General features: G+C 37.0%; 2 protein-coding genes across 3 annotated transcripts; one reads left to right on the forward strand and one right to left on the reverse strand.

Moving 5' to 3' along the window:
* The first annotated feature begins 1691 nt into the window (after positions 1–1691).
* On the forward strand, positions 1692–5755 carry LOC311067016 (uncharacterized protein). Of its 2 annotated transcripts, XM_084088531.1 has the most exons (15): positions 1692–1829; positions 1949–2027; positions 2272–2333; positions 2485–2517; positions 2606–2659; positions 2820–2876; positions 3176–3211; positions 3419–3463; positions 3583–3621; positions 3726–3767; positions 3934–3975; positions 4089–4130; positions 4234–4311; positions 4867–5217; positions 5300–5755. In XM_084088531.1, exons 2-15 carry the CDS (start codon positions 2020–2022, stop codon positions 5620–5622), a joined length of 1212 nt encoding a protein of 403 aa, XP_083944657.1. In that variant the 5' UTR covers positions 1692–1829; positions 1949–2019; the 3' UTR covers positions 5623–5755. The 2 variants fall into 2 exon arrangements, with proteins under 2 accessions (XP_083944657.1, XP_083944658.1); XM_084088532.1 differs by lacking the exons at positions 1692–1829; positions 2485–2517 and having other exon boundaries at positions 1890–2027.
* A 13578-nt stretch (positions 5756–19333) lies between these two features.
* On the reverse strand, positions 19334–23154 carry scxb (scleraxis bHLH transcription factor b). Its single transcript, XM_084089088.1, has 2 exons — positions 22384–23154; positions 19334–19824 (listed from the first exon to the last, which is right to left on the reverse strand). Exons 1-2 carry the CDS (start codon positions 22945–22947, stop codon positions 19786–19788), a joined length of 603 nt encoding a protein of 200 aa, XP_083945214.1. The 5' UTR covers positions 22948–23154; the 3' UTR covers positions 19334–19785.
* Between the last annotated feature and the right edge of the window lie 1371 nt (positions 23155–24525).

Raw genomic sequence — 24525 nt, forward strand, 5'->3', positions numbered from 1 at the left:
TTTAGAATTGCATGTTGTGTTTTACTGTGGTTTGCTGTTGGTTGGCTGACTGAACAACGAACAACAATATTATATGGTTTGTCACTCTCAAAGCATCTTGTCTAGACAAATTGAATATTTTAATACCTAATTCTTGTTTAAGTGTTTAATTTCTTACTTTTGGTCTTGTCTATTAGTGAAATAATCCGATGTTGAAGACTAGCTCTGTAGTGGAGGCTGAACTCGTAACGTTATTTGTCCTCTGCCTGTGTTCAGTGTGAAGAGTTCAAATCTAAATATCTAACTGTATTGTAAATTCATTCATTTAAAATTTGAAATAGATACTTTTTTTGCAGAGATTTTTTGTTTGTTTTATAAATAATTTAAAAGCGGAAATATGTTTTAAGGGTAAAAAAAGAAGACCATGTCACTTTGCTTTATTCAGCTGTACGTTTATTGCAGCCTCTCTAATACAAGTGAATGGTATATGTTTGAAGTCAGGTGGGAAAACAGAGGCTACCTCACATTTCTATGGAATTCAATAAAAAAAGGAAAACAATGGTTGGCTTTCGTTGAAAACTAGGTTTAATGTTTCGCCTAAAGCTCCGTAATGCTCTTCTAAGGCGAGACTCAACTATTTCACCACTCTTTCCTTTTTTTCTTTTTTGAGAAAGTTACTGCAGCTGTTTTTACTTGGCTACTCAACCTGGAATTTACTGGTATTAGCCATTAGCCTACGATTACAAATATATTTTGGGAAAATAATAAACAATTTCATTTTTATAACGTAGCCTATGTTAGCCTGCAGGTAGCCTAGTGCTTCCTCTTCAGTGTTGATCATCACTAAATATATTTGTGGTTCGTTTACTGCTCATTCCCTGAGGTTTCACATTTGTATTTATTTTAAATTACATAATTTTCCAACATTAAAATGAGTAGAAACATAAATAAATAGACAAATGTATAAATGTATAGCTAACAGCATCATTTAAATTGCACATTTTAATTTGTTCGGAAGTGCCATCAGGGCCTTTTGAGCTGTTATGTTTTGTTTCATTTGTCGGTTAGCTTTTCTGTGTGTGTGATGAGTTTTCATTTGGGGCAAAGTGTTTTCGCACGTTTGTGGCACTGCAGAATTTAGCCCTCCAACACGTTAGACCTTGTTTCTTGAGCTTTTTCTGCCATCTAGTGATCATATTAGAAAATGTTTTATTTTATTTCCATCTTTACGATCTTTTTATTATATTATGCAACAACTGAGTATTTTTACATAAGTTATTTTATAACCTATAGTGGTTTAATGTTGGTACAGTAGGATATTAAATCTATTATATATTTTATAAATCTGCTTTATCATTGTGTGTACATGCTTCCATTACTTAAGTGTAATCCGACATTGTTCCAGGGGGTGCACAATTCCTTAGCCTAACCCTTAAACCATTATTACATTTACGTTTTAACTTTGTTATATTAAAAAGAAGTAGGCTAACTGTCTCTACATTAAATCCCAGTTTTCTGGAAAATTTTCTGATTGAAATTGTGGGTCTATGTGCCCAAGGAAGCATTCTAATTTATAGCAACTATATACTTTATCTGTATATTATTTGGCAAATTATCAGAAGGTGTCTCACTTTACCTTCATCCTGCTTTTTATCATCACTCTTCTGAATAGTCGGGATCAATTCTAATGTGTTTTTTATTATTATTATTTATAAAAAATCTTTTCCTCTGTAGTGTTACTTTAAAAGTTTATGGTAAATGAAGCTAAATGAGAAGGTTTCCTATTTCTTCACAATGGCACAAACAAAATCCTTCACTGGATCTCTGTGCAAGGAAGGAAATGCCATGGGGTAAATTCAGCCATGCATCCCCTTATTATTATAAAACACAACTGCCATTCATAGCAAAACAGGTCTTTTCTGGTTTCTCAGTGTCTCTGTAACTGCTCATCTATGTCCCTATTGTCCAGATCAGCAACCTGCACTGATATAAAGCCACAAATGACACACAAGCCCTTCAGAAAGGACATCAGTACTCAATATGAAGCTGTAAGTTACCAAACTACTCTCTTTTCTTCTTTTTTGGGGGTTTATTTAGTCAAGATATGTTTAGTCAGCATTTTCCACCATAAATTACAAGATCCGTGTTACTAGGGCTGTTTTATGACTGCTGGTGTAAAATTGATGATATTAAACGATGAGAAGGACAGCTCAACAATATTAAATGTGTTTATGTTTCATTTACATTTGGAAAACGTAGTAATTTTCCCTCTCGTTCTCCCTCCTGGCTCAGCATCAACAGCTCCCTGACTGCTCTAGTCTTTATAAACGCTGTATTTTCAGCAGCTTTGAGAGGTAAACTTCATTTTATTTGTGTTGATTTGATTGTTTAGAACAATAATATTTGCTTTGCTTTGATTATAATCTATTATAGTAATGCTAAAATAAATTATAATGACATAATTATTCTAATTTTATAATTATATTTATTCACTATATATTTTAGGAGGAAGTGAAGATTTGTTAAATTTCTTGAATGGTGAGCATGTTTAAAGAATGTATTAAATACTTTTAAATTCATGCAAATCTTTACTTATTTATTCCCATTTTGCACAATGTCTCTTCAGATGCATTTGAAATGAATTTGCCTCCTGACCACACTGAACCATCACGGCTCTCAGGTCTGTGAATTGTTGCTTTGGTATATGACCTTTTTTTCCTATTGTATGGAAGTGAAGGGAATAGTGCTATTAATCCTCTATATATGAAAATGGGAATCAGAAAACAGTCAGTTGTGCTTTTAGTTATTGGTTTCTGACGTAAGGAGCCCTTTTTCCTTAGAAATGGAACTAGCAACTGAGATTCTGGATCCTGTACATCCGACAGATCCGACTGCTGGTGAGTGATTAGACAGTGGAGGCAACAGGGAAATCATGATCATATATAAGAAAAATTTTATAAAAAAAAATTCAGACCTGTATGTTTGTTGATTTAGGTAATAGCTGCTCTTTACTAAATCTAACTAAATTGAGTTGGTCAAACTTAAATTTCATGACACCGTTTAAATATTTTATGTTAGACTCATGAAATATAAATGCGTATTACTCCTAATCAGATATGTTTAAGTAAAGTGGATGAAATTTAAATGTATCATATCTATGAAGGTACATTTTTATTCTGTTTTCCTCTATTTACAGAATGCAAAGCCCCAGAAACAGTTGTGATCTCTGCTGGTATGTTTTAAATTTTATAACTTTTTTTGTTAAAGTATATTTGTTTACAACAAATAATTTTCACTTTGGTATTTTCCTTAAATATATAAATCATATAAATAGAAATTTGCATAATGTTTTATAGGCCTATAATATTTATATAATCTATAATATATCTATCGTATATATTCATGTAATGTGTCTAATAAGGTATTTTATTTATTTTAGACTTTTCCATCACAACTCCCGAACCAAACTTGGTAGAACCTGCAGGTAAATGAACAATTTATGCTATCCAATTTATGAACAAAAAAGCTGATATTTGAATATTATTTTGTCTCTGGATTTTTAAAGACATAGGTATATGACCTCTCTAACATGTCTTTCCTAAGATGTTGCTGAAGAGAAATCAACTGAGAGCAGCGACTCAGGTGATCAGTCAAGGAAAACACATGAGAAATAAAGCTAAAGTTAATAATATTATTTAGATGTTTATTATTTTTAATTTCCTTTTTTTTTTTTTTTTTTTTAACAGACAGCCGATTAGCTGAAAGAGCATCAGCAGAAGACAGTAGAGGTACAGGCCTGTATTATGTTATTTAGCCTATTAGATGATCACAACATTTTAACACTTGTAAGTTATTTGACAAACACACTCCAGCCTTATATTCTCCTTATATACTCCAGCCAAATCATATTTTAGGTGCAGATATATAACTGATTTAAAATACTGTTTGCTTCAGAGGGTGACAACTGGAGGTTACAGCTGAGAACCGCACTTGCAGGTAAGCTGTAGGATTTTATGTGATTGTTGGAGTAAACAATTTGTTGCCATGCTAAAACTTGTGTTTTTTAAAACTTCTATCATGTATATACCTCATCACTGACCTGTCAACAGACACCCATAAAGCATTGCAGGAGCATTATGGGAACTCAGCAGGTAAGCCATACTTCCATCAGTTCCTCACTCTGCTACTGTTTGCACATATCTGCTGATGTGATATAATATTAAAGATTATTATTTTTATTGCATCTTAATATAGAGAGTATGAGTATGGACAGGACTGACATGGACACAGGCTTGACTGAGAGCTCCAACAAACATATCCATAAAGCAACAGGTATGTCGTTTTACATGAGGGATCAAATCTGCCAGTTTTATCAATTATCAAAGAGCCCTGAAAAAATATATCACCGTTTCCACACAATGTAAGAAATGTTTCTTGAGCACCAAATCAGCATATTAGAATGATTTCTGAAGGATCATGTGACACTGAAGACTGGAGTAATGATGCTGAAAATTCAGCTATGCCAACACAGGAATAAATTACATTTGAAAGTATATTAAATTAGACAACAGTTTTTTTAAATTGTGATAATATTCCACAATCTTACTGTTTTCACTGTATTTTGGATCAAATAAATGCAGCCTTTTGAAAAGACGTCTATAAAAAACATTTTAAATTCTAACCAAACCTAAACATTTGAATGTTTTTTTTCTGCTAAATGTGAATTTTAGCTATAAAGCTAACAGACACGGAATAAAATCCATAAAACTCAAATTTCGATTTCACAAGGTCTGTAAATGAGTCATGAGTTTTGGCTCACTGAATAAAGTGGATATCTTTTTCTGTATTTTTTACTGAATATATGCATCATCTTATAATTCCGTGCAGTGAAGGAGGACATAAGTAGTCAGGAAATGGACAGACCTGATGAGAACGGGAGAAATCGACCCGTAATGATCCAGATGTTAGAAAAACACAACGCTGCGGACACAGACAGACAAAATCTGGACTTTATGGAAGAGATTAATGCCATAATTCAGATTTTTGCCAGTAGGATGAACCTCAAAAACCAGGCTGGTAAACCACATGATGCTGACAAACACCAGCAGGAGAGCCACAAAAGAGCAATGGATTTCGACAGCCCAGAGTTTGTGGACACCCCTGATACACCAGACCTTGATGCTGACAGTGAAGAACGTGGTGGTGTTGGTCATGGAAGATCTCAGAGACAAATCTCAGGTCAGTCCAAAATAAATCAATTTTACTGAGAAATATTCAGACAAACACTGTTAATGAGACACTCTGATTAAATAATATGCAGGAATCAAAGCAAAACTAAACTACACTGCTAACTGGGCCATGCTGGATGACAGCAGGGAATCGGCTGATCTGATCCCAGGATGCACTGAAACATCTGCTGACCATCCCATGGAAGAGAACAACAGTCTGGATGCCCCTAATGTGGACCAGGAGATTCAAAAGGACACAATGCTGAGGAAGATATGTCTCACCAAGATCATACGAGCATCCAACAACCCAAGAGCACAGCTGGATTTAGATAGTCCAGAAAGAGTAAACAGTGAAGCTCTGGACAGGGACAACAGCAGTGAGAGGCTGGAAGATCAAGTGGCAGTTCCTCTTTAGATAATCACTTACTTTTGTAGAAAATGTACTTTTAACTTTTTTTTATTTGGACTATGATTTTAATGTCAGTTTGATCTGATATCATTTGTTTGTTTGTCATTGCATAAATACAAAAAAGATGATGTGGAATGTGAATTTTATTGATATGATTTTGAGACATTCTTTTGACACATGGTAAAAAAACCTGTCATTTACAAGGGTGTATGGTGATGCAAATTAGGCATTTTGAAAAGAGAATAAAATGTTAATGGTATTTTAAGGAGAAATAACTTTTTATAACGTTTTTAAAATAAGCTGATTTTAAAAATCGATCCTAACTAAGCCTATGTTGATAAATAAATAAATAGATATATACAGTGAGGAAAGTAAGTATTTGAACACCCTGCTATTTTGCAAGTTCTCCCACTTGGAAATTATGGAGGGGTCTGAAATTGTCATCGTAGGTGCATGTCCACTGTGAGAGACATAATCTAAAAAAAAAAATCCAGAAATCACAATATATGATTTTTTAACTATTTATTTGTATGATACAGCTGCAAATAAGTATTTGAACACCTGTCTATCAGCTAGAATTCTGACCCTCAAAGACCTGTTAGTCTGCCTTTAAAATGTCCACCTCCACTCCATTTATTATCCTAAATTAGATGCACCTGTTTGAGGTCGTTAGCTGCATAAAGACACCTGTCCACCCCATACAATCAGTAAGAATCCAACTACTAACATGGCCAAGACCAAAGAGCTGTCCAAACACACTAGAGACAAAATTGTACACCTCCACAAGGCTGGAAAGGGCTACGGGGAAATTGCCAAGCAGCTTGGTGAAAAAAGGTCCACTGTTGGAGCAATCATTAGAAAATGGAAGAAGCTAAACATGACTGTCAATCTCCCTCGGACTGGGGCTCCATGCAAGATCTCACCTCGTGGGGTCTCAATGATCCTAAGAAAGGTGAGAAATCAGCCCAGAACTACACGGGAGGAGCTGGTCAATGACCTGAAAAGAGCTGGGACCACCGTTTCCAAGGTTACTGTTGGTAATACACTAAGACATCATGGTTTGAAATCATGCATGGCACGGAAGGTTCCCCTGCTTAAAGGAGAAGTTCACTTTTAAAATGAAAATTCTGTCATCATATAATCACCACATAGAAGAATGTCAGTAACCAGACAGTTTTTGGGTCCCATTGACTTCCATAGTATATTTTTTTCCTACTATGGAAGTCAATGGGACCCAAAAACGGCCTGGTTACTGACATTCTTCTAAATATCTTCCTTTCTGTTCAGCAGAAGAAAGAAATTCATACAGGTTTGAAACAACATGAGGGTGATTATGATGACAGAATTTTCATTTTAAAAGTGAACTTCTCCTTTAAACCAGCACATGTCAAGGCCCGTCTTAAGTTTGCCAATTACCATTTGGATGATCCAGAGGAGTCATGGGAGAAAGTCATGTGGTCAGATGAGACCAAAATAGAACTTTTTGGTCATAATTCCACTAAACGTGTTTGGAGGAAGAAGAATGATGAGTACCATCCCAAGAACACCATCCCTACTGTGAAGCATGGGGGGTGGTAGCATCATGCTTTGGGGGTGTTTTTCTGCACATGGGACAGGGCGACTGCACTGTATTAAGGAGAGGATGACCGGGGCCATGTATTGCGAGATTTTGGGGAACAACCTCCTTCCCTCTGTTAGAGCATTGAAGATGGGTCAGGCTGGGTCTTCCAACATGACAATGACCCGAAGCACACAGCCAGGATAACCAAGGAGTGGCTCTGTAAGAAGCATATCAAGGTTCTGGCGTGGCCTAGCCAGTCTCCAGACCTAAACCCAATAGAGAATCTTTGGAGGGAGCTCAAACTCCGTGTTTCTCAGCGACAGCCCAGAACCTGACTGATCTAGAGAAGATCTGTGTGGAGGAGTGGGCCAAAATCCCTCCTGCAGTGTGTGCAAACCTGGTGAAAAACTACAGGAAACGTTTGACCTCTGTAATTGCAAACAAAGGCTACTGTACCAAATATTAACATAGCTTTTCTCAGGTGTTCAAATACTTATTTGCAGCTGTATCATACAAATAAATAGTTAAAAAATCATACATTGTGATTTCTGGATTATTATTTTTTTTTAGATTATGTCTCTCACAGTGGACATGCACCTACGATGACAATTTCAGACCCCTCCATGATTTCTAAGTGGGAGAACTTGCAAAATAGCAGGGTGTTCAAATACTTATTTTCCTCACTGTATTAGTGATAACAATTATTAATACTTTCATTGTTGTTCTTCCCAGGATTTTTCCATTTAAAGTGTAATGTTAGGTAATATGCTATTTGGATCCTAATTAAAAGTGCACAGAAAAGTTACATTCCCAAAAGTGTCCCACTTTACCAATGTTCACCTTAAGTAGCCATTTAAACATCCTCCATATGCAGTTAATGGCTGCTAATGTTCCATTCATTCCACTGAACTGATTTGTGTCCCACTGACAGTATTTTAAAAGATTTAAATGGCTTTTTTAGGTCAGAGGTTTAGCAACGGTGCTTTTTCTGCTAAATTTAGTCCCAGGTCGCACAGAACGGCTTGTTGCGAGTCAATCATTGATTCAACACAGCTAAATGATTAAATCTCTCAGCGTGTGGATTTAGACAGACAAATAGAGGGTATTTATCAGCTATGACAAGACAGCTCGCAGCTCTATAGGCGCGATGGTGATGAGTGTGTCTAATACGTCGGCCAGATCCACCTTTCCTATCCGTTTATCAGACAGATCCTGCTGTCTTCCCCATTTATCATATAGATCTCATTCCCACTGGTGCTTATTTGTCCTACAGTGTTGATTTTGGTGGGTATTCACAATCAACGTCCGACTGACTGTATATGTAAGGAGCTTCAGGTATCGTTGGCTTGATGCCGTTCTGTCGGGGTCATAAATCATGCAGTCTCTTGACTATGGCAGGCTTCATCAACTCTACCAGGCCTCGGAGAATCTTTTCCAGACTCGTAATCGTGACAGAGATGTCAGCATGTCTAAGGAGATTTACAAGAGATTCTCACTCAAAGCAATTGTGAAATAACCACTCCACTCGCAGATGCACGGCTGGTCCAGCAGGCCTATCGATCTCCGCACTGCAATGTTGGGGCACATTAATCTGCAAAAAGACCATCAAATTACTACAAATCCTGTTGAATGAGAGACATGGATCATACGAAACAAAACTGTTGTGAAAAGCGTTCATGTGGTCCTTAAAGGAACATTTGGGGCTCCATACAAGTTAAGCTCAATCGACAGCACTTTGTGGCGTAATGTTGATTACCACATACATTTATTTCAACTTACCACTCCTTATCCTTAAGAAATCTGGGTTACATTGAGGCACTTACAAAGTTAAAATTGTTTTTGTGGTAATGAACATTATGTCACAAATGCTGTCAACTGAGTTTAACTTGTGTTGAACCCAAAATATTCCTTTAACGTATCCTTTAAAATAATTGCAGACCTTGTAACAATGTTAAACAGATCTTGTACTCATGGCAATCAGCCAGTTTTAGGACTCATGCTGTATGTTGTCATCTTTTGCAGCTTTACAGCAATAGTTCCCACGTGTGAAAGGTGACAGGGGGCAACTGATCTGACACATCAAAGCCTGTCGGTTCAGTATAACACAAACAATGGACCGACAGATTGTACAGTGATGCAAATCTGTCACTTTTTTGATATGAAGTTAATTATTTCAATACCTTCGAATACTGACACTGCTCATGAAAAAGATGTTGACCTGTTACGCATCTTGTGTGCATTAAATCTAGACATCTAATCATGTAACATCTCCAGAAAGATCTATCACTTGGATGAAGCCTTTGGGAGAGCACAGTGCAGCTCCAGTGTCTTGTGTATAAATATGTGTCTGCACATGTATTTTATATGTGAAGCTAAACGGTATATCAGGAGAGCAGACGATTAGCAAGTAATCAATCTCTTTATAGACCAAAAATAGTCTTTAAAAAAGACATGTGGTTTTTTTTTATGGGTCAAAGTTGTCAACCCTGTCCAAGAACACCAACCACGGTGCTCTACATTCTTCAGATTCCTAATTTATAGAGGTTTTGGGATTTGAGCCCTATAAAACCAAGTGCTTCACTGAGCACCATCAGCACATCCAGCTGGTCGTAGGCCACGTCGAATACACAGTCATTTGAATTCCGTTTGTGTGGTTTGATGTTGAATATATTTAAGTTTGATATTGAATATATTTAAGCCACAGTGTAAAATAGCCTAAGTCAATATTAGTTTGTGTTTCATATTTCAGTTTAATTGGAAAATTGTGGAGACCTATTTAAATCCCTCTGACAACTCGCCATTTTTTTCCCGTTTAACTAAAATCAGTCAAATAAGGAAATTTTCCCGTCCTGATTGTGGTTGTCTGCTTTTTTGGTCCCTCTGTTTTCACTGTTCTCTTTATCTCTCTGCCACTGACTAAAAAAATATAAAAAAACTTACAAAAATGCTTTTTGCCTGGTTATTGCATCTACTAGCATGGGATTACCAGCCAAACGTAACCACTCTGCAAAGTAAAAATATTTAAATTAATTTTAGTGTTTTGAATTCACATCATTTAGTGGCTATCTTGGACAAATCTTTTTTGTGTGTGTACGTGTGGGTTGTTTTTGCATATCTTTATATTTATTTTGCTCGCTACGCTACGCTATGCCACGCCAGTAGGTGACAAACAAGGGCATTTTCATGAATTGAGTTGAATCATTCACTCAAACGATTGGTTCTGAACACTGATTCATTCAGGAACACCACGGTCTCCGTGTGTGGTGCTCGACCTCGGAGATAGCTAGGCGATGGGTTCTGTCAACTGGTTTAATTTGGCGGAGCTAAATGGACAACGTAATTGGGCTTATTGTGTCTAAAATGTAAGTTAGCCTACTCTTCCTTCTTGTTTATTGAATTGTTTTCTACGGCAGAAACCGGGAAACCGCGCGTTATGTAACTTAAATACGAATTAAGTATATTCCCTCAGGTTCTATTGGACGACTCAGGAGTCTGTCTGATTCAGCGTTTCATTGGAAAAATGGTAACTGCATGTCGAATGTTTCATGTTCTAAATTTTTACATCAGCCATTTGGCCCTGCTTACAAGACTATATAGTGAGTGACCACATTGGACGGGTAACCAGATACATTACATCAAAAGGGATTTTCTCGGCTAGATTTTTTAAAAACCCAACAAGAATAATGAGACTGTTGAAACATGAAATAGCCTATGACAAAGACTTGATGGTGACAGAGCTGATGGGTTTATTGGTTATCCAATAGAGTCTCGATTACATATTTGTTAAAGACAAAACCAAATCATGAGTTTGTAAGAATGACTGAAGCCTCGTTTGAGGTCAGTCCCATGATGACTGCTGGATAGCTGACCATCTGCCAATGAGTCTGGTTCCTTTCAATCCCCTGAAATCTTCCGGCTCTGGGTCCAGAACCCCCAATGCAATTTGTCCTCAGACCTAACACCGAACCACACACCAGATCAGCCGTGTGAGCAAATATGTGTTCACCATGGAGAGCTGTTTCCGTCTATGTGGAGTGAGAGGGAACATGTGTGACCGCTCCATGTCTGGCTGTAGCCTCTGCGGGAGGAAGTGGGGTTTTATTCTGCAATGGCTTTTCCAGGCGGAACAGGGAATGGGAAGGAGATGCAGAGGGAGAAGGAAGAGAGGAGAGAGTTTAATTTCATCCGATTCCACCACCTCTCAGAGAGCCTTCACACAAAAGCACGTTATTCAGGGCCTGTCGGAGTGAAATCAGTCATTTCCAGATTAAATGATGGATAAAATGAATGCGTGTGTAGGGGGTATAGGGGGTATTGTAAGAAATAACTCCCAGAATCCCTCATCAGTACTTTATAGTAACTCATTGAAGGATCTGATCAATATCTTTATGTCTGGTTTATTTTTATACCCCACATCTTGGCTCAGATCTTCAGAGATATTTGCTGACTACACACTGTTGAGTTCAGTTCCATTGCGCTTTATTGGAATTGAGGGTTTCTACAGTTATTATTATTTTTTGTTCAATGAAAGTCACTTTAAAATTGTCTTGGAAATGTTTTTGTCTCGTTTAGACTTAGACTTTTAATCTTAAAACAAAGTACAATCCCAATCTTTTTTTGTGTTTCCGTCATTTTATTAACTCTGGTTTCGCGAAACGCTTGCTCCTGAAAGATGGGTCAGTACCCAGTTTATTTGGACCAGCTTTCTCCTCATAATCACAACCTTTAAGTATGATTAATTATTGATGTTTATATTTTCTAGCGGTTGTTTCTAAATATGTAGTTTTGTGTTTTATATTGTGTAGGTTTCTGGCCAACCGGCTATCTCACGTTATTGTTGTCTTCCTCAAATAGTTCTGCAAATTATCTGTTGGCAACTATTACCTAAAACTGTCCATTGTCTGCCGGTCTTACTACTTTGAGTAATGATAAAGGATGGAGCAAGATTTGTTTTAAGTCAGTCAATCACGTTAATGCTCGGCTAACATATGCGCTGTTACAGTTCCCGCATGTGCACTGCAATAAATTAGAAAATAAAATATCGGTTTGGTGATAGACATACACTTGTTAATGCTGATGGTGAGGAATTACAGTTGCAACATCTCATGATGAATGTCAAAATGTGTAGCGTATTACTGAGAACTGTCCTGCTCAAGTCGTCCTTGCGATGGAGGATTGGGTTGAACAACTAACTTTCAGTGTTTCATCACCGGACTTGCGCTCGGATTGATTTGGTAAAATCGACGCCATCATTGCTGTCTTTAAGTGTACAATCAAAGACCCAGAACCAGATATGATGAATGAAGACCCGGAGTCAAGAGTGCAGTCAATTGAAGAAAAGTTTTACTGAAGATAGTTTGTAGTTTCATCAGGCAGAAGTCAGCTTCAAGACTCACAAAGAGTTCGCAGGCCACCCCGCTTACAGTTACAAAGATCACAGCAATTATACCCTTCACCAAGGGTATAATTGAGATGACAATGAGAGGACCATAGTTGTCAGGGTACCCTAGAAATGCAGATGTATGTATTGACACATGTTGAAGACCTTTCTTAAACACAAAACAAGTCCATATTTCATTTCTGGAAGCCGGGCTAAATGAGCAAGCACTGTTACTGCGTTCCTGGCATGGGCCGGACCCTTCAGTCACCTACAGACATTAGTGGATACATGAAAAGAACATTTCAGTAATCACACTGGTAACTTCTATAACAAAGTAAAATCTCATAAGCTTAGAGAAGTCATTTAACTCGTGATATTTAGAAGGAAAAAAAAAAATTGATTAATACCTTGATTCCAGAATCCACCCCTTCAGTACGATCTCTGAGCTTTAGGAATCCCTTGGAGCTGAAGTTTAGTTGGTATGGAAATGGGTGTTGTTTTTCTGTTGCGCACTGTAAGTGGTAGACCAATCACAACAGACTGGGCCATCATTAAAAATAAAAATAAATTATGGAAGTCAATGGGGTCCATCAACTGTTTGGTTACCTGCATTAAAAAAAGATCTTCTTTTGTGTTCAGCAGAAGAAAGAAATTCATACAGGTTTGGAACAACTTGAGGGTGAGTAAATGATGACAGAATTTTCATTTCTGGGTGAACAATAATTGTATTTCTCTCTCTCTCTCTCTCTCTCTCTCTCTCTCTCTCTCTCTCTCTCTCTCTCTCTCTCTCTCTCTCTCTCTCTCTCTCTCTCTCTCTCTCTCTCTCTCTCCCCCTCTCTCTGTCTCTCTCTCTCTCTCTCTCTCTCTCTCTCTCTATATATATATGTATATATATCATAACTTAATTTAAGATAAGTTATTTTCAGCATTTTAAAAAATTTGGTAAGGTTATGTTTAAAAAAACTATTACAGTAGAGTCAAAAAATAAATGTTTTCTCTTCCATTTTGCTTTTCAAGTAAATTTTGTTAAGGATGTTGTTAATGGAAAACAAGGCAAAGTTATGGCAAAATGATTTTTGTGCAGTGTTCCTTATACACCTCTTTCTGAAGACCATTTAGATTAATAGTCATATTTACCGGCTTTTTTTTTATTCTTTAAAACCAGGAAAAACGGGAGTGGTTTTACTGGTGGGGTGGTGGATGACACACTGTGAACTAAGCCTTTGCTTCTTGTCGGAAATTTGATTAAATGCGGCAAAGACTGGGTGACCCGCATGTCTGGGAGAGGAGATTTTTCATTTTTCTTTAATACTCATGTTTAATTTCATGATTGGCTAAAGCTCCAGGTGGCTGCTTAATGTCCAACAGATGGGCCCCTCCGCAAACCCAATTTTCCATTGCAGGCTGATGGCAATAAAAGGAGGGATTTTCACAGTTCCGCAGGCACCCCTCGCATTTCCACTCTCCCAGGGGCAGGGAGAGAGTGAGCAAGACCGCAGTGTTATACTTTGTTTTTATTAAAGCGTTTGATTGACAGCAAAGGAAGATTTTTCCAGTATTAAACTCTAGGCCCAATTGAACGGGACAAAGTACACCAAGTCTTGACTTTGAGCTACTGGGACTGGGTTATACCACCTTTCTCTTTCTTCCTCTCTCTCTGTCTCTCTCTCTCTCTCTCTCTCTCTCTCTCATTCTCTTCCCTTTCTTTTTAGTTATGAAGCCAATGGCTCTGTGGTGAGCCACAGGGAGCTGACAGATTGGCCCTTAGGATCTCAAGGCTTCTTTTACAATCAAAACTTGTTAACTCACATTCTAAGTTGAGGATTTGGATGGGGGTATAGAGGGGCCTTAGGATGCATCAAAGCCTGGGTCTTGAGAACACATGTTTGGGCATAAAAGTGTGTGTATGGATTAGGAGTGCTGTAAAACCAAGAAGAACTTATTCTCCTAAGGCCAGTCAAATGAGGAGAGAGGAGCAGCTGCAAAGTCCAACTCCCTCTATCCTCACTGACCTTCACCATCACTGTCTTCATCCTCATCTTCACTGTGAAATCAGGGGTCAGAAGTCAAGACTGAGGTGCACACTAAAACCTGAGGGAAATTTCTTGGATACTTGACGTAATGGATCATGTTTTCTAATTTAACCTCTTTTGCCAAATTTGCTTGTAATATTTAACTGAAAAGAAATATATATATATATATATATATATATATATATATATATTTTTTTTTTTTAAAGTCATAGATAGTCATTGTGATAATACTTTGTTAATTGTTTTTTTTGGGGGGGGGGACTCATTTAAAAATTAATACTAAATTTTAAAATAATAATAGTTACATTTATAAAGATGTTTTATCTGTTTTTTTTATATAAGTAATAAACTATTACTAAATCTATATTTATTTGATCAAAAATACAGTAAAAACTGTACTGTGAAATATTGGTTATTTAAAGTAACTGTTTAATGTATTAACTGTTTATTTAATGTAAAATGTAATTTATGCCTGTAATGGCAAAGCTGAATTTTCAAGATCATTACTCCAGTCTTTAGTGTCACATGATCCCTCTAAAATCATTCTAATATGCTGATTTGGTGCTATTTATTATCAATGTTGAAAACAGTTGTGCTGCTTCTTATTTTTGTGGAAACCATGATGCCTCATCATGATCATGAACCATGATTTATAAGGATTCTTCAAAGTTCAAAATAACAGCATTTATTTGAAATATAAATATTTTGTGACAATGTACAAAGTCTTAATTTTAATCAATTTAATGTGAATAAAATAATATTTTTTTTCTTCTGTATATGGGAAAACAAAAAACTTAGCAGTGACATTTTGATAGTTTCTTTTGTACCTTTAAAGTGTTTATAATCGTCACTTTGGGGGCCATGTGTGTATATTATGTATATGTGTGTATATTTCTCAAACATGGAAACGATTATGTTGATATTACTTGAGACAGACGAAATCTTGCCACATTAGTCATGCTGTACTGTTTTTGTGCAATCCAGATACATAAACACTCTGACAGAAAAACAAAACATATCTAATACAAAAAAGACAGCAGAACTGTATGCACTTCAAATCCATTTGAAATCCAATAGCTCAAACAAATACCGAACAGACAAAGTATTTTACTTGACACATATTGTGAAGTGCCACAGGATCCTTTGAATCTAACTGGCTTTTCATTTGGACCATAAAAAACATGGTGAATCCAAACCCATTACCAAAGGAATGACATGAGGATATTCAAGCCCTTTCCGTCCTCAGTATGCAGGTGCTGCTGGTTAGGATATTTAGGGCACGTATTATTCCACTTAGAGAATTATTCAAGGTTTTTGTATTGTACTTAGTATGAAATCATTCAGATCAGTTTTAGGTCATGCACGTTTTTGAATTTTTGGTGGAGTTCATCGCAAGTGGAAAATTTCTAATACTTTTCTGATGTCTTTAATTACAGGTCCGACATTTCTTTGACATCATATCAACGGCATCCAGTGTACAGGTCAGTGTTCATTACTTTTACAATACTTTTAGGAGACACTTTTATACAAAGCAGCTTGTATTGCATTTGTCTGGGAATCAAATATCTTTGTGCATTAACCGTTTGAGCTAAAGAGGTCTCATACTGTGATTTTGAAGCCTTGTGTCTCAAACGGTGTCTCCCTTTTTCATACCGTTCAGCTTTCGATCGCTTAACCTTAGTTTTTGGACCAAGTTGTTGGACCAGTTTCCATGCAGATAATGGTATTAGTGGAGCAGTTCTGTTGCCATGGCAACTAGTCTCTATAGTGCCGTCTCCAGCCACAGGGGATGATGAAGAGCTGTTGATGTTGGATAACAGAAGCAGATGTAGAAGGAAGAAGTGAGTTAAATGATCTGAGAGCACTAGACCAGGTCACAGTTCACAGACTCTATATTGAGCTGAACAGAGGGATCCACTGAGTGTGGGAGACTTTACTGAGACGAGACCGAGAACAATGCTGAAAGTCTAGGGATAGTGACACTGAGCACTATAGAAAAGCACAGTTTTAACAAATGTGAAACATTCATTTAGTTGTCACTGTTTTAGATTTAAAAAATAAATAAAATGTATAGATGTTTTACAAACCTTGTAGGATTAATTGTCTTCTAAAGTTAATAGAATATACACTACAATTAAAGGTTTGGGCTCAGTAAGATTAAACAAAAAAGTCTCTTTTGCTCACCAAGGCTGCATTTATTTGGATCAAAAACTACAGTAAAACAATAACACTGTGAAATATTATTACAATTTAAAATAGCTGTTTTCTATTTTAATGTATTTTAAAATGTAATTTAATCCTGTGATGACAGCTACATTTTCAGCATCACTTCTCCAGTCTCCAGTGTCACATGATCTTTATAAATGATTAAAACAATTATCTCACTTCAGATCAGTGGTGGAAAGAGTACTGAAAATTTGTACTCAAAAGTACAAGTACTGTTACATTGCTGAAATAATACTCAATTACAAGTAAAAGTACTGGTGTCAAAAAAGTACTTAAGTAAAAGTACAAATTACTCTTCTCAAAAACTACTCAGAGTACTAGTTACTAGTTACTTTTTAGCCGGCGATAGTTAATGTATTACCAATAAATATTCAATCAAATCATAGATCTATGTAGAAAATAGCTACTTTTAACACATTTTTACCTTATTGACGAAGGACATTAATTAGTGGTCATTATACTGGAATTTCTAACTTCAATATGACTAGTATCATTTTCAATACCATCGGGAAAACCACCACATACTAAATATTTTAATATCTAAATTTTTGTCCATCCATTTTGTCAAGGCAATCATTATTTTCAAGCTTCAAAAAGCACAAAACTCATTGTAACAGTAATCTATTTGAATGGAAAAGTTTAATTCAAGTTTTCTGAAGAGACACGTCCACTTTATACGATGAACGGATTGCAATTTAGGTTTTTGTTTACATATTTAAACATTGATCAATAACCATTACAATAATCTAACTTAAACATTTGCTCACTCTGTGTATTTGTCTTTAAAATAATAGCTCACACACAGCGCAAGGAAGCTTGATTTCAAACTGAATTGAATTTGCAAAAAAGACAAGTAAACAGTCAGTAATAAAATAAGAACAAATAAAATAAATTACCTCAATACAGTTGAGGTATTTGAAATATGACAACACTGAATTTTTATATGCACTGTGTGTTAAAGGGTTAGTTCACCCAAAAATGAAAATTCTGTAATTAATTCCTCACCCTCATGTTGTTCCAAACCCGTAAAACCTGTTCATCTTTGGAACACAAACAAAGATATTTTTGATGAAATCCGAGAGCTTTCTGACCCCACATAGTCTGCAGTGTAATTAGCAGTTTCAAGGCCCAGAAAGGTAGTAAAGACATTGTTAAAATAATCCATGTGACTACAGTGGTTCAACCTTAATGTTATGAAGCAATAAGGAAATTTTAGTGCGCAAAAAAACTAAAATAACTCTTCAACAATTTCTTCTCTTCCCTTCACTTCTCCGATGCTGTTCACGTAGTAAACACAGTGCAGCACTTCCGGGTTCTACGTCAGAACGCCGGCTCAGCACTCATGCGTCGGTGTGCTCACATGATGTCTTTACTATCTTTCTGGGCCTTGAAAGTGGTTATGACATTGCAGTCTATATGGGGTCAGAACGCTCTCAGATTTCATCAAAAATATCTTTATTTGTGTTTTAAAGATGAACGGGTTTCACGGGTTTGGAACGACATGAGGGTGAGTAATTGTGACCCCGCCTGTGAAACCCCGGCCAAAGTCGCAGAATCTAATTATGAGTTTAAGAGCGTCAAAGTAGTCATAGTCATAAAAATGACAAAAATAGGTCATGTGTGTTTATTGCTGTAAATGATAGATTATACAGAGGGTTTTGAGATGCAATACTAAAATTTTCATTTATAACATGATAAATACTGAAATGAATGATTTTATCGACACTACGTTATACTTTTGCGCAAACAAAACCCCCGGACGTGGGCTTCCTAAACATTGATTTCAATTGTATCTGGGTTCATTTCGGCTCAACAACACCTGATTGAATTAGAATTAAATTAACCTAATAGGTTAGGCCAGAGTTTATAGGTTTAAACCCACATGGTCAATCCCAGGTGTGGGCCTTTGAAAGAATCAATCACTGGTCGCTTCAATTTCCTGTGTTTAATAAATAATAATAAATACAGCAGCTTCAGTAGCCTGAAGGTTAAATGCTTAGGGTTGTTGATGAGAAGTTCAGTGCAATTAATTGCGATCTATTAATTGTCTTTGAAAGACAATTGTAGTAGGGAAAGGGCAAGGTAATGCTGATGACCCAGGACAGGCATTTACATTAGCGCTTTGGAAAGGGAGGCTCCTAATATGCAATATCAGAGTTAAAGTAGAGGACACTGTCTGCCAGCAGCAATCTACCCGCAGATCTCATCTAGACTGTACAGAACCAGACTTACAGCCTCCCTTCCCTGTTCATCTTTCAGTCTCTTTCTCACTTTTACTCCTCCTGGCCTCTCACAGTCTGTCTGATTTCATTGAAGCTCTCATGCTCTATATTTTTCAGCCCTGACATATTCATAATTTGGTTTAAACAATGTTTTTAATGTTTAATTGGCATAAATAAATAAAAATAACAACAATTATGTTACATGTTTTAAAAACTCCTTGACATTGATGTTTGCTCGTACTGTAGGAATGTGTTGATAGTACAAAAGCCTCTTTTTTTTCTTCTTTTTTTTTTTACATCAGCATATGTAGATAAAGTTCAGTGTAGTGCATACAAAATACATAGACCATAGACAAAACCAGAAGGACACAAACAAGGTCTGTACTGGTGAGCTGAAGTTTAGCTGTTGCAGCAAGTTGTCTTTTTCTTTTGCGGGTTTTAAATTACAAATCATCCTCATAGTCTTAGTCAACAGTCTTTTGTCCCTATCATGTTTGTATAAAAGTATATCACCTCTGTATAAAAAAGGTTAGGATTAAATTCACATAGTTTTTGGCTTCTAAATATGAAAATGCAGAAAGGCAGTGTAGCTGTCCGTTATAATGCCGTCCACCAGGAAGTTAAGCAGTGTTACATTTAATTAAACATTATTTACAGCAAATTTACACTAAATGTGCAGTTCGCTCAGGCGCGCTTCTTCAGACGGATCTGATGGGAACGCTCTTTTACTCTCTCTTCTCCTCATCATTAACTCCTTAACGCAGTTTTTCTTTCTCTGTCTTTGTTCTGAAAGAAAAGAAAACAAAGTGATGAGAGAATGACTAGCCTGTAGGTTAAAGAGTCTTTATACATCTTGTACATCCATTCATTTTACAGACACATACAAACAATTATCCCATTAGATTTTTAAACACATTAGGACACTGATGAGCAGTTGAACTCTGACCGTCATTACCAACAGGTCTGAACCGTAATCAGCACCATCTCAGAGATAGATCTCATTTAGGGAATCTGATCGCTTACCATAACGTCATCTTCCACAGGTCATAGTTCCACCTGGTCCAGATTAATCAGAAGGCACTGCTGGGTGTGTGTGGTGAGGTGCCATTGCATTGGCACTTGTTTGTGGCATGTTTGTGTGGTGCTTGATGCCTTCTTTATGTGTAGCATGAAATTTGCTTGGGGGTTTCCACACAAAAAGTATTCTCATCACTTCATAACATTAAGGTTGAACCACTGTAGTCATATGGACTATTTTAACAATATTTTTACTACCTTTCTGGGCCTTGAAAGTGGTAATAACATTGCAGTATGTGGGGTCAGAAAGCTCTCGAATTTCTTCATTTGCGTTCTGAAGACGAACAAAGGTCTTGAGGGTTTGGAACGACATGAGGGCGAGTAATTCATTTTTGGGTGAACTAACCCTTTAACAGCTTTTAAGCAAAAAATATGCAAAAGATTTCTCAGTTTCTGTGGATTACACCATTTGAGTAATTTGAATAATACGAATGATATGAATGATATAAGTAATTATACAGCTGTTAGTTGCAGCTCTTTAACTTTTTTTGAACAAGCAGCGTTCCACAAGTCTCTTTTTCTTTTACAATGATACCTAGTGTAATATACACTGTAAAAAAATATTTTTTTGAAGTTGTAAATAAAACAGATATTATTGGAGTATATTTTAGAAGAAATACTTTTTTAGTCTATCTACTTCAAAATTTCTTGTTTGATGAAATGTGTTGCTTGCCATTTTTTGTAATTGTTTACGAAATCTCTGAGGGAAAATTGTAAAAAAGAAAAAAAAAAGAGAAAAAAAAAACTGCAGTTTTTTTTCCACTGCAGTAAGTTATTTTTTTTGTTTTGGTGTTTGACAGGGTACTTGAGCCTTACCTATGGGACTGTAGGTGTACATATGACAAGTTAATGCTTCTTAAATTTAACTCATAACAGAAAAAGAAGTGCTTTCAGCTGATAAAACAAAGTCTTTTGAATGTTTGGCATTAAACACTGACAAATTGCAAGTTTGAGTTCATCAGCCCTTATTAATTGGTTATTATAAATAAATAATCAATCCTCAATGGCCCATCAAATACAACCATATTATTTCAGTAACAGTATGTGAAATACTAGATGAAAGGATGAATCTAGAGTGTTTTCATTAAACTGTGGTGTTTAAAGAGTCTGTTCAGGATTAGTCCTCGTAATGATAATGAGGGTGTTGAAGGCTTTGGTGGAACTCAGGACATACATGAACTGCGCAGGAAGACGTTCAGCTTGTCAGGGGAATGGACCAGATGTTTCTAGTGCACTGCACAAACACAGCAGACGCATTGCAGCCTGTGCAGTGTGTGTTCATGGCGTTTTTGTGTACATCTATGAAAGTTTTGTCTAGAGCCAAATGAATCATTTGTTTTCATCACAGTGGGTCATATAAACACTTTCTTTTAGAATGCGGTAAATGTTAATTAATGTGGTTGAAGTCAGACCAAGCATATCAAGGGTTTTATGCCAAAATGATCTGTTTTTATGATCTGATGACATCAAGAAATTGTGCTAATGTAAGCTTAAAAAGCTATGGATAAATATCTGCTTATCTGTCAATTGCACACTCAGAACATTTCATTGCATCAGTCACTAAACATTGATAAATGACACTTTAAAAAGTGAACATTCTGTCATCATTTACTCTCCCTCATGTCTTACAAACTTGACTTCCTTTTCCATGACTTTCACAGTAGAACACAAAAGATGATGTTTTTAAAAAAGGTTGTTTTTTTGTCCATAACAATAAAAGTCAATAAGGTCCAATGTTGTTTTGGACACCGCTTTTATTGTTTGGACAAAAACAGATGAAATATTCTTCAAAATATCTGTTTCACAGAAGAAAGTCATACAGGTTTGGAGTGACGTGAGAGTAAATGATTTTTGGGTGAACTATCCCTTTATATCTCAGATACGTTTCTGAATGGCATGGATGAATAACAATGCACTGACCTCTAACCTTGAACCTGTCACAAAATAATAATAGTTTATTATTAAACACCAATTTTTATAGGTTTTGACTGTTCTATAAATGTTAATATGATATCTGACCTCTAACTAACCGCTCGTACACTTTGAATATTTATTCTGGTGCAATAAAATCAACATGTGTGTGGATAAGAACAAAGGTATTTTTTTAGGCAATATCAGCATCACTTTAATAGAAAATAAATTATTATAAAGTGGAACTGAAAAAATTATACTTTTTTATTTCGGCACACAGGCCTCCATCAGGGCTAAATGACTGCAAACTGAGGAAACTCATACATTTTGACAGCTACGTTCCATCATGCTACTCACCAGCCGTCTCTGGTTGCTGAGGCAGAAGGTGCAGATCTGTCTGGGCTGTGAGTTTTCCGAGTCCGGGCTGGGTGTCGAGCTCTTCTGGAGATTGTGGTGGTGATGATACAAGGCTCCAGGACTCCTGAGACAGGGCTGTCCGTCTCCACACTCCTCTCCAACCAGCAAGACGTTCCCCAGGTGTGAGATGTAGCTGGAGGCCAACCGCAATGTCTCAATCTTGGACAGCTTCCTGTCGGCTGGTTCGGTGGGTATCAGCGTCCTCAGAGCGGTGAACGCCGTGTTCACACTGTTCGTGCGATCCCGCTCTCGGGCATTTGCAGTGTTCCGCTGCCGTACCTCAACGATCTGTGAACGGATCTCGGTAGGAACCGCTACCGGTCGGCAGCTATACCTCTTTTTGGGAGCACCCAACTTAAAGGCACCATAGCTGTGGCTTGCCATACGGAAGGACTTGTCTTCGGATCCAGAACCCTCGCTGCCGTTGTCGTCGTCCTCGGAATGCATGCTGATCTCAGAGCACAAGAAATTACCTGGGGTTGGTCGCACCATCGCGAAAGACATGCTCAGCACCTTACAGGACCCCAGGAACTTGCTTTTCAACCTCGCACCAGAGCGCTGAATATTTTCTAGTCTACACAAACACAAGAATGAACTCAATCCCTATTTCTAATCGTACACACCAGGACACACTAGTGTCGTTTGAGTCCAAGCTCCTGTTACCAGTTTTGCTTGAGGGATCCAACCAATCCAGTGATACTTGACTGAGTCACTTCTGACTCACTCATTCACAAGAAATGCTCTTCTCTCCAATGTCATGAGCTATTTAGGCTAACAGCATGCCAAGCCGCCTCCCAGAATCTGTATGTTCACGCGTGTGTTTGTGTGTGTGTGTGTGTGTGTGTGTGAATGGGTTTGTGAGCTCCAGATCCTTCAGTTCCACGTGTGATTTCAGCTGAGCGTTTCCTTATGCCTTGGATTTATAGTCAGGGGGTGTGGCTGGGGTTCGCTCTCCCTTCTCCCTTCCCTGTGAAATTCTGTGAGCAAGTGGGAGGAATGAGAGAAAATGGGGACCTCTCTCTCTCTCTCTCTCTCTCTCTCTCTCTCTCTCTCTCTCTCTCTTTCTCCCTCTGTCTCTTTCACTCCACATTAGTATTTTTTTTTAAACGTGACCCTGAAGTGCTTCCACAGAAGATTAATCAGTGTGATAGATTGGTTTGTTTCTTTCAGTGTATTACATTTTTTTTGGTCCTTTCACACTGAATTTTCAATTCAGTTCATTAACTCTCCATTTTTTGTCTACGCTCTCTCACTCTTTGTCAAAAACAGGAGTCGTCAGGGCCAGGTGCTCATGAATCAATCCAATCTGAACCTAAATACAGCGTTCAGTCTGTGGACGGTAGCCCAGATCATTTTGCCTTTGGCACCAGTCATAGGAGGCCTGACAAATGATTGCACAGTTGTTGAGGGGTAATATCACAGGATATTATACAACATTCATAATAATAGTAATAATTTTCATTGTTCATAATATTGGTTCTTGTGCATGGAGATTGTCCACTAGCAGCTCTAGTGCTGATTAAACAGGAAGTGCCCTGGGCTGGGGAGAGTTTTCACTGTAAGCACAATGACTCTCATAATGGTTGAGTGAAGGCGATAGGTGGATTGGTTGTTTGAAAAGCTGTATGACAGTCACGGGCACACTGACATTTTCATTTGCCATACTTGTCAAACGTTGCCAAAAATGGTATGTTATTGATCTAAACATTTTTCAAACATTTTAGGACCCTGATGCACTTACATTTTAGGGGTTCTGGTCATTCCTGTTGTACATTTTTGATCTTTTGAAAAAAATATGTGTTGGTTATTCTAAATTATATGATTATAATTATAATTCAGAGCATACTCCAAAGCCACACCTCATTCAAAACACATGAACGCGTACAGCAGGGACACAAGAGACGGCTTTAAACTACCTCATGTTTCAAAGCACATAACATTACAATAATAATGAACAAAAACGTTATATATACATTAACAGACGATATATATATGCATATAAATATATTTAGACCACTTAACTTAGTTATTGCTATCAGGATGTGAAGAGACTTTTAAAAAGAATAACAAAAAATAATTCTA

Source organism: Abramis brama (assembly GCF_963993115.1).
Source record: "Abramis brama genome assembly, chromosome: 17".
NCBI lineage: Eukaryota > Metazoa > Chordata > Actinopteri > Cypriniformes > Leuciscidae > Abramis > Abramis brama.

What these genes read in the sequence shown, in the direction of transcription:
- LOC311067016 (XM_084088531.1), top strand. An exon ending in AACTGAGAGCAGCGACTCAG is followed by an intron (nt 3,622 to 3,725) that starts GTGATCAGTCAA and finishes TTTTTTTAACAG; the next exon opens with ACAGCCGATTAGCTGAAAGA. An exon ending in GCATTATGGGAACTCAGCAG is followed by an intron (nt 4,131 to 4,233) that starts GTAAGCCATACT and finishes ATCTTAATATAG; the next exon opens with AGAGTATGAGTATGGACAGG.
- scxb (XM_084089088.1), bottom strand. Translation starts at nt 22,947, where the DNA reads ATGTCTTTCGCGATGGTGCGACCAACCCCAGGTAATTTCTTGTGCTCT. An exon ending in TCAGCAACCAGAGACGGCTG is followed by an intron (nt 19,825 to 22,383) that starts GTGAGTAGCATG and finishes CTTTTCTTTCAG; the next exon opens with AACAAAGACAGAGAAAGAAA.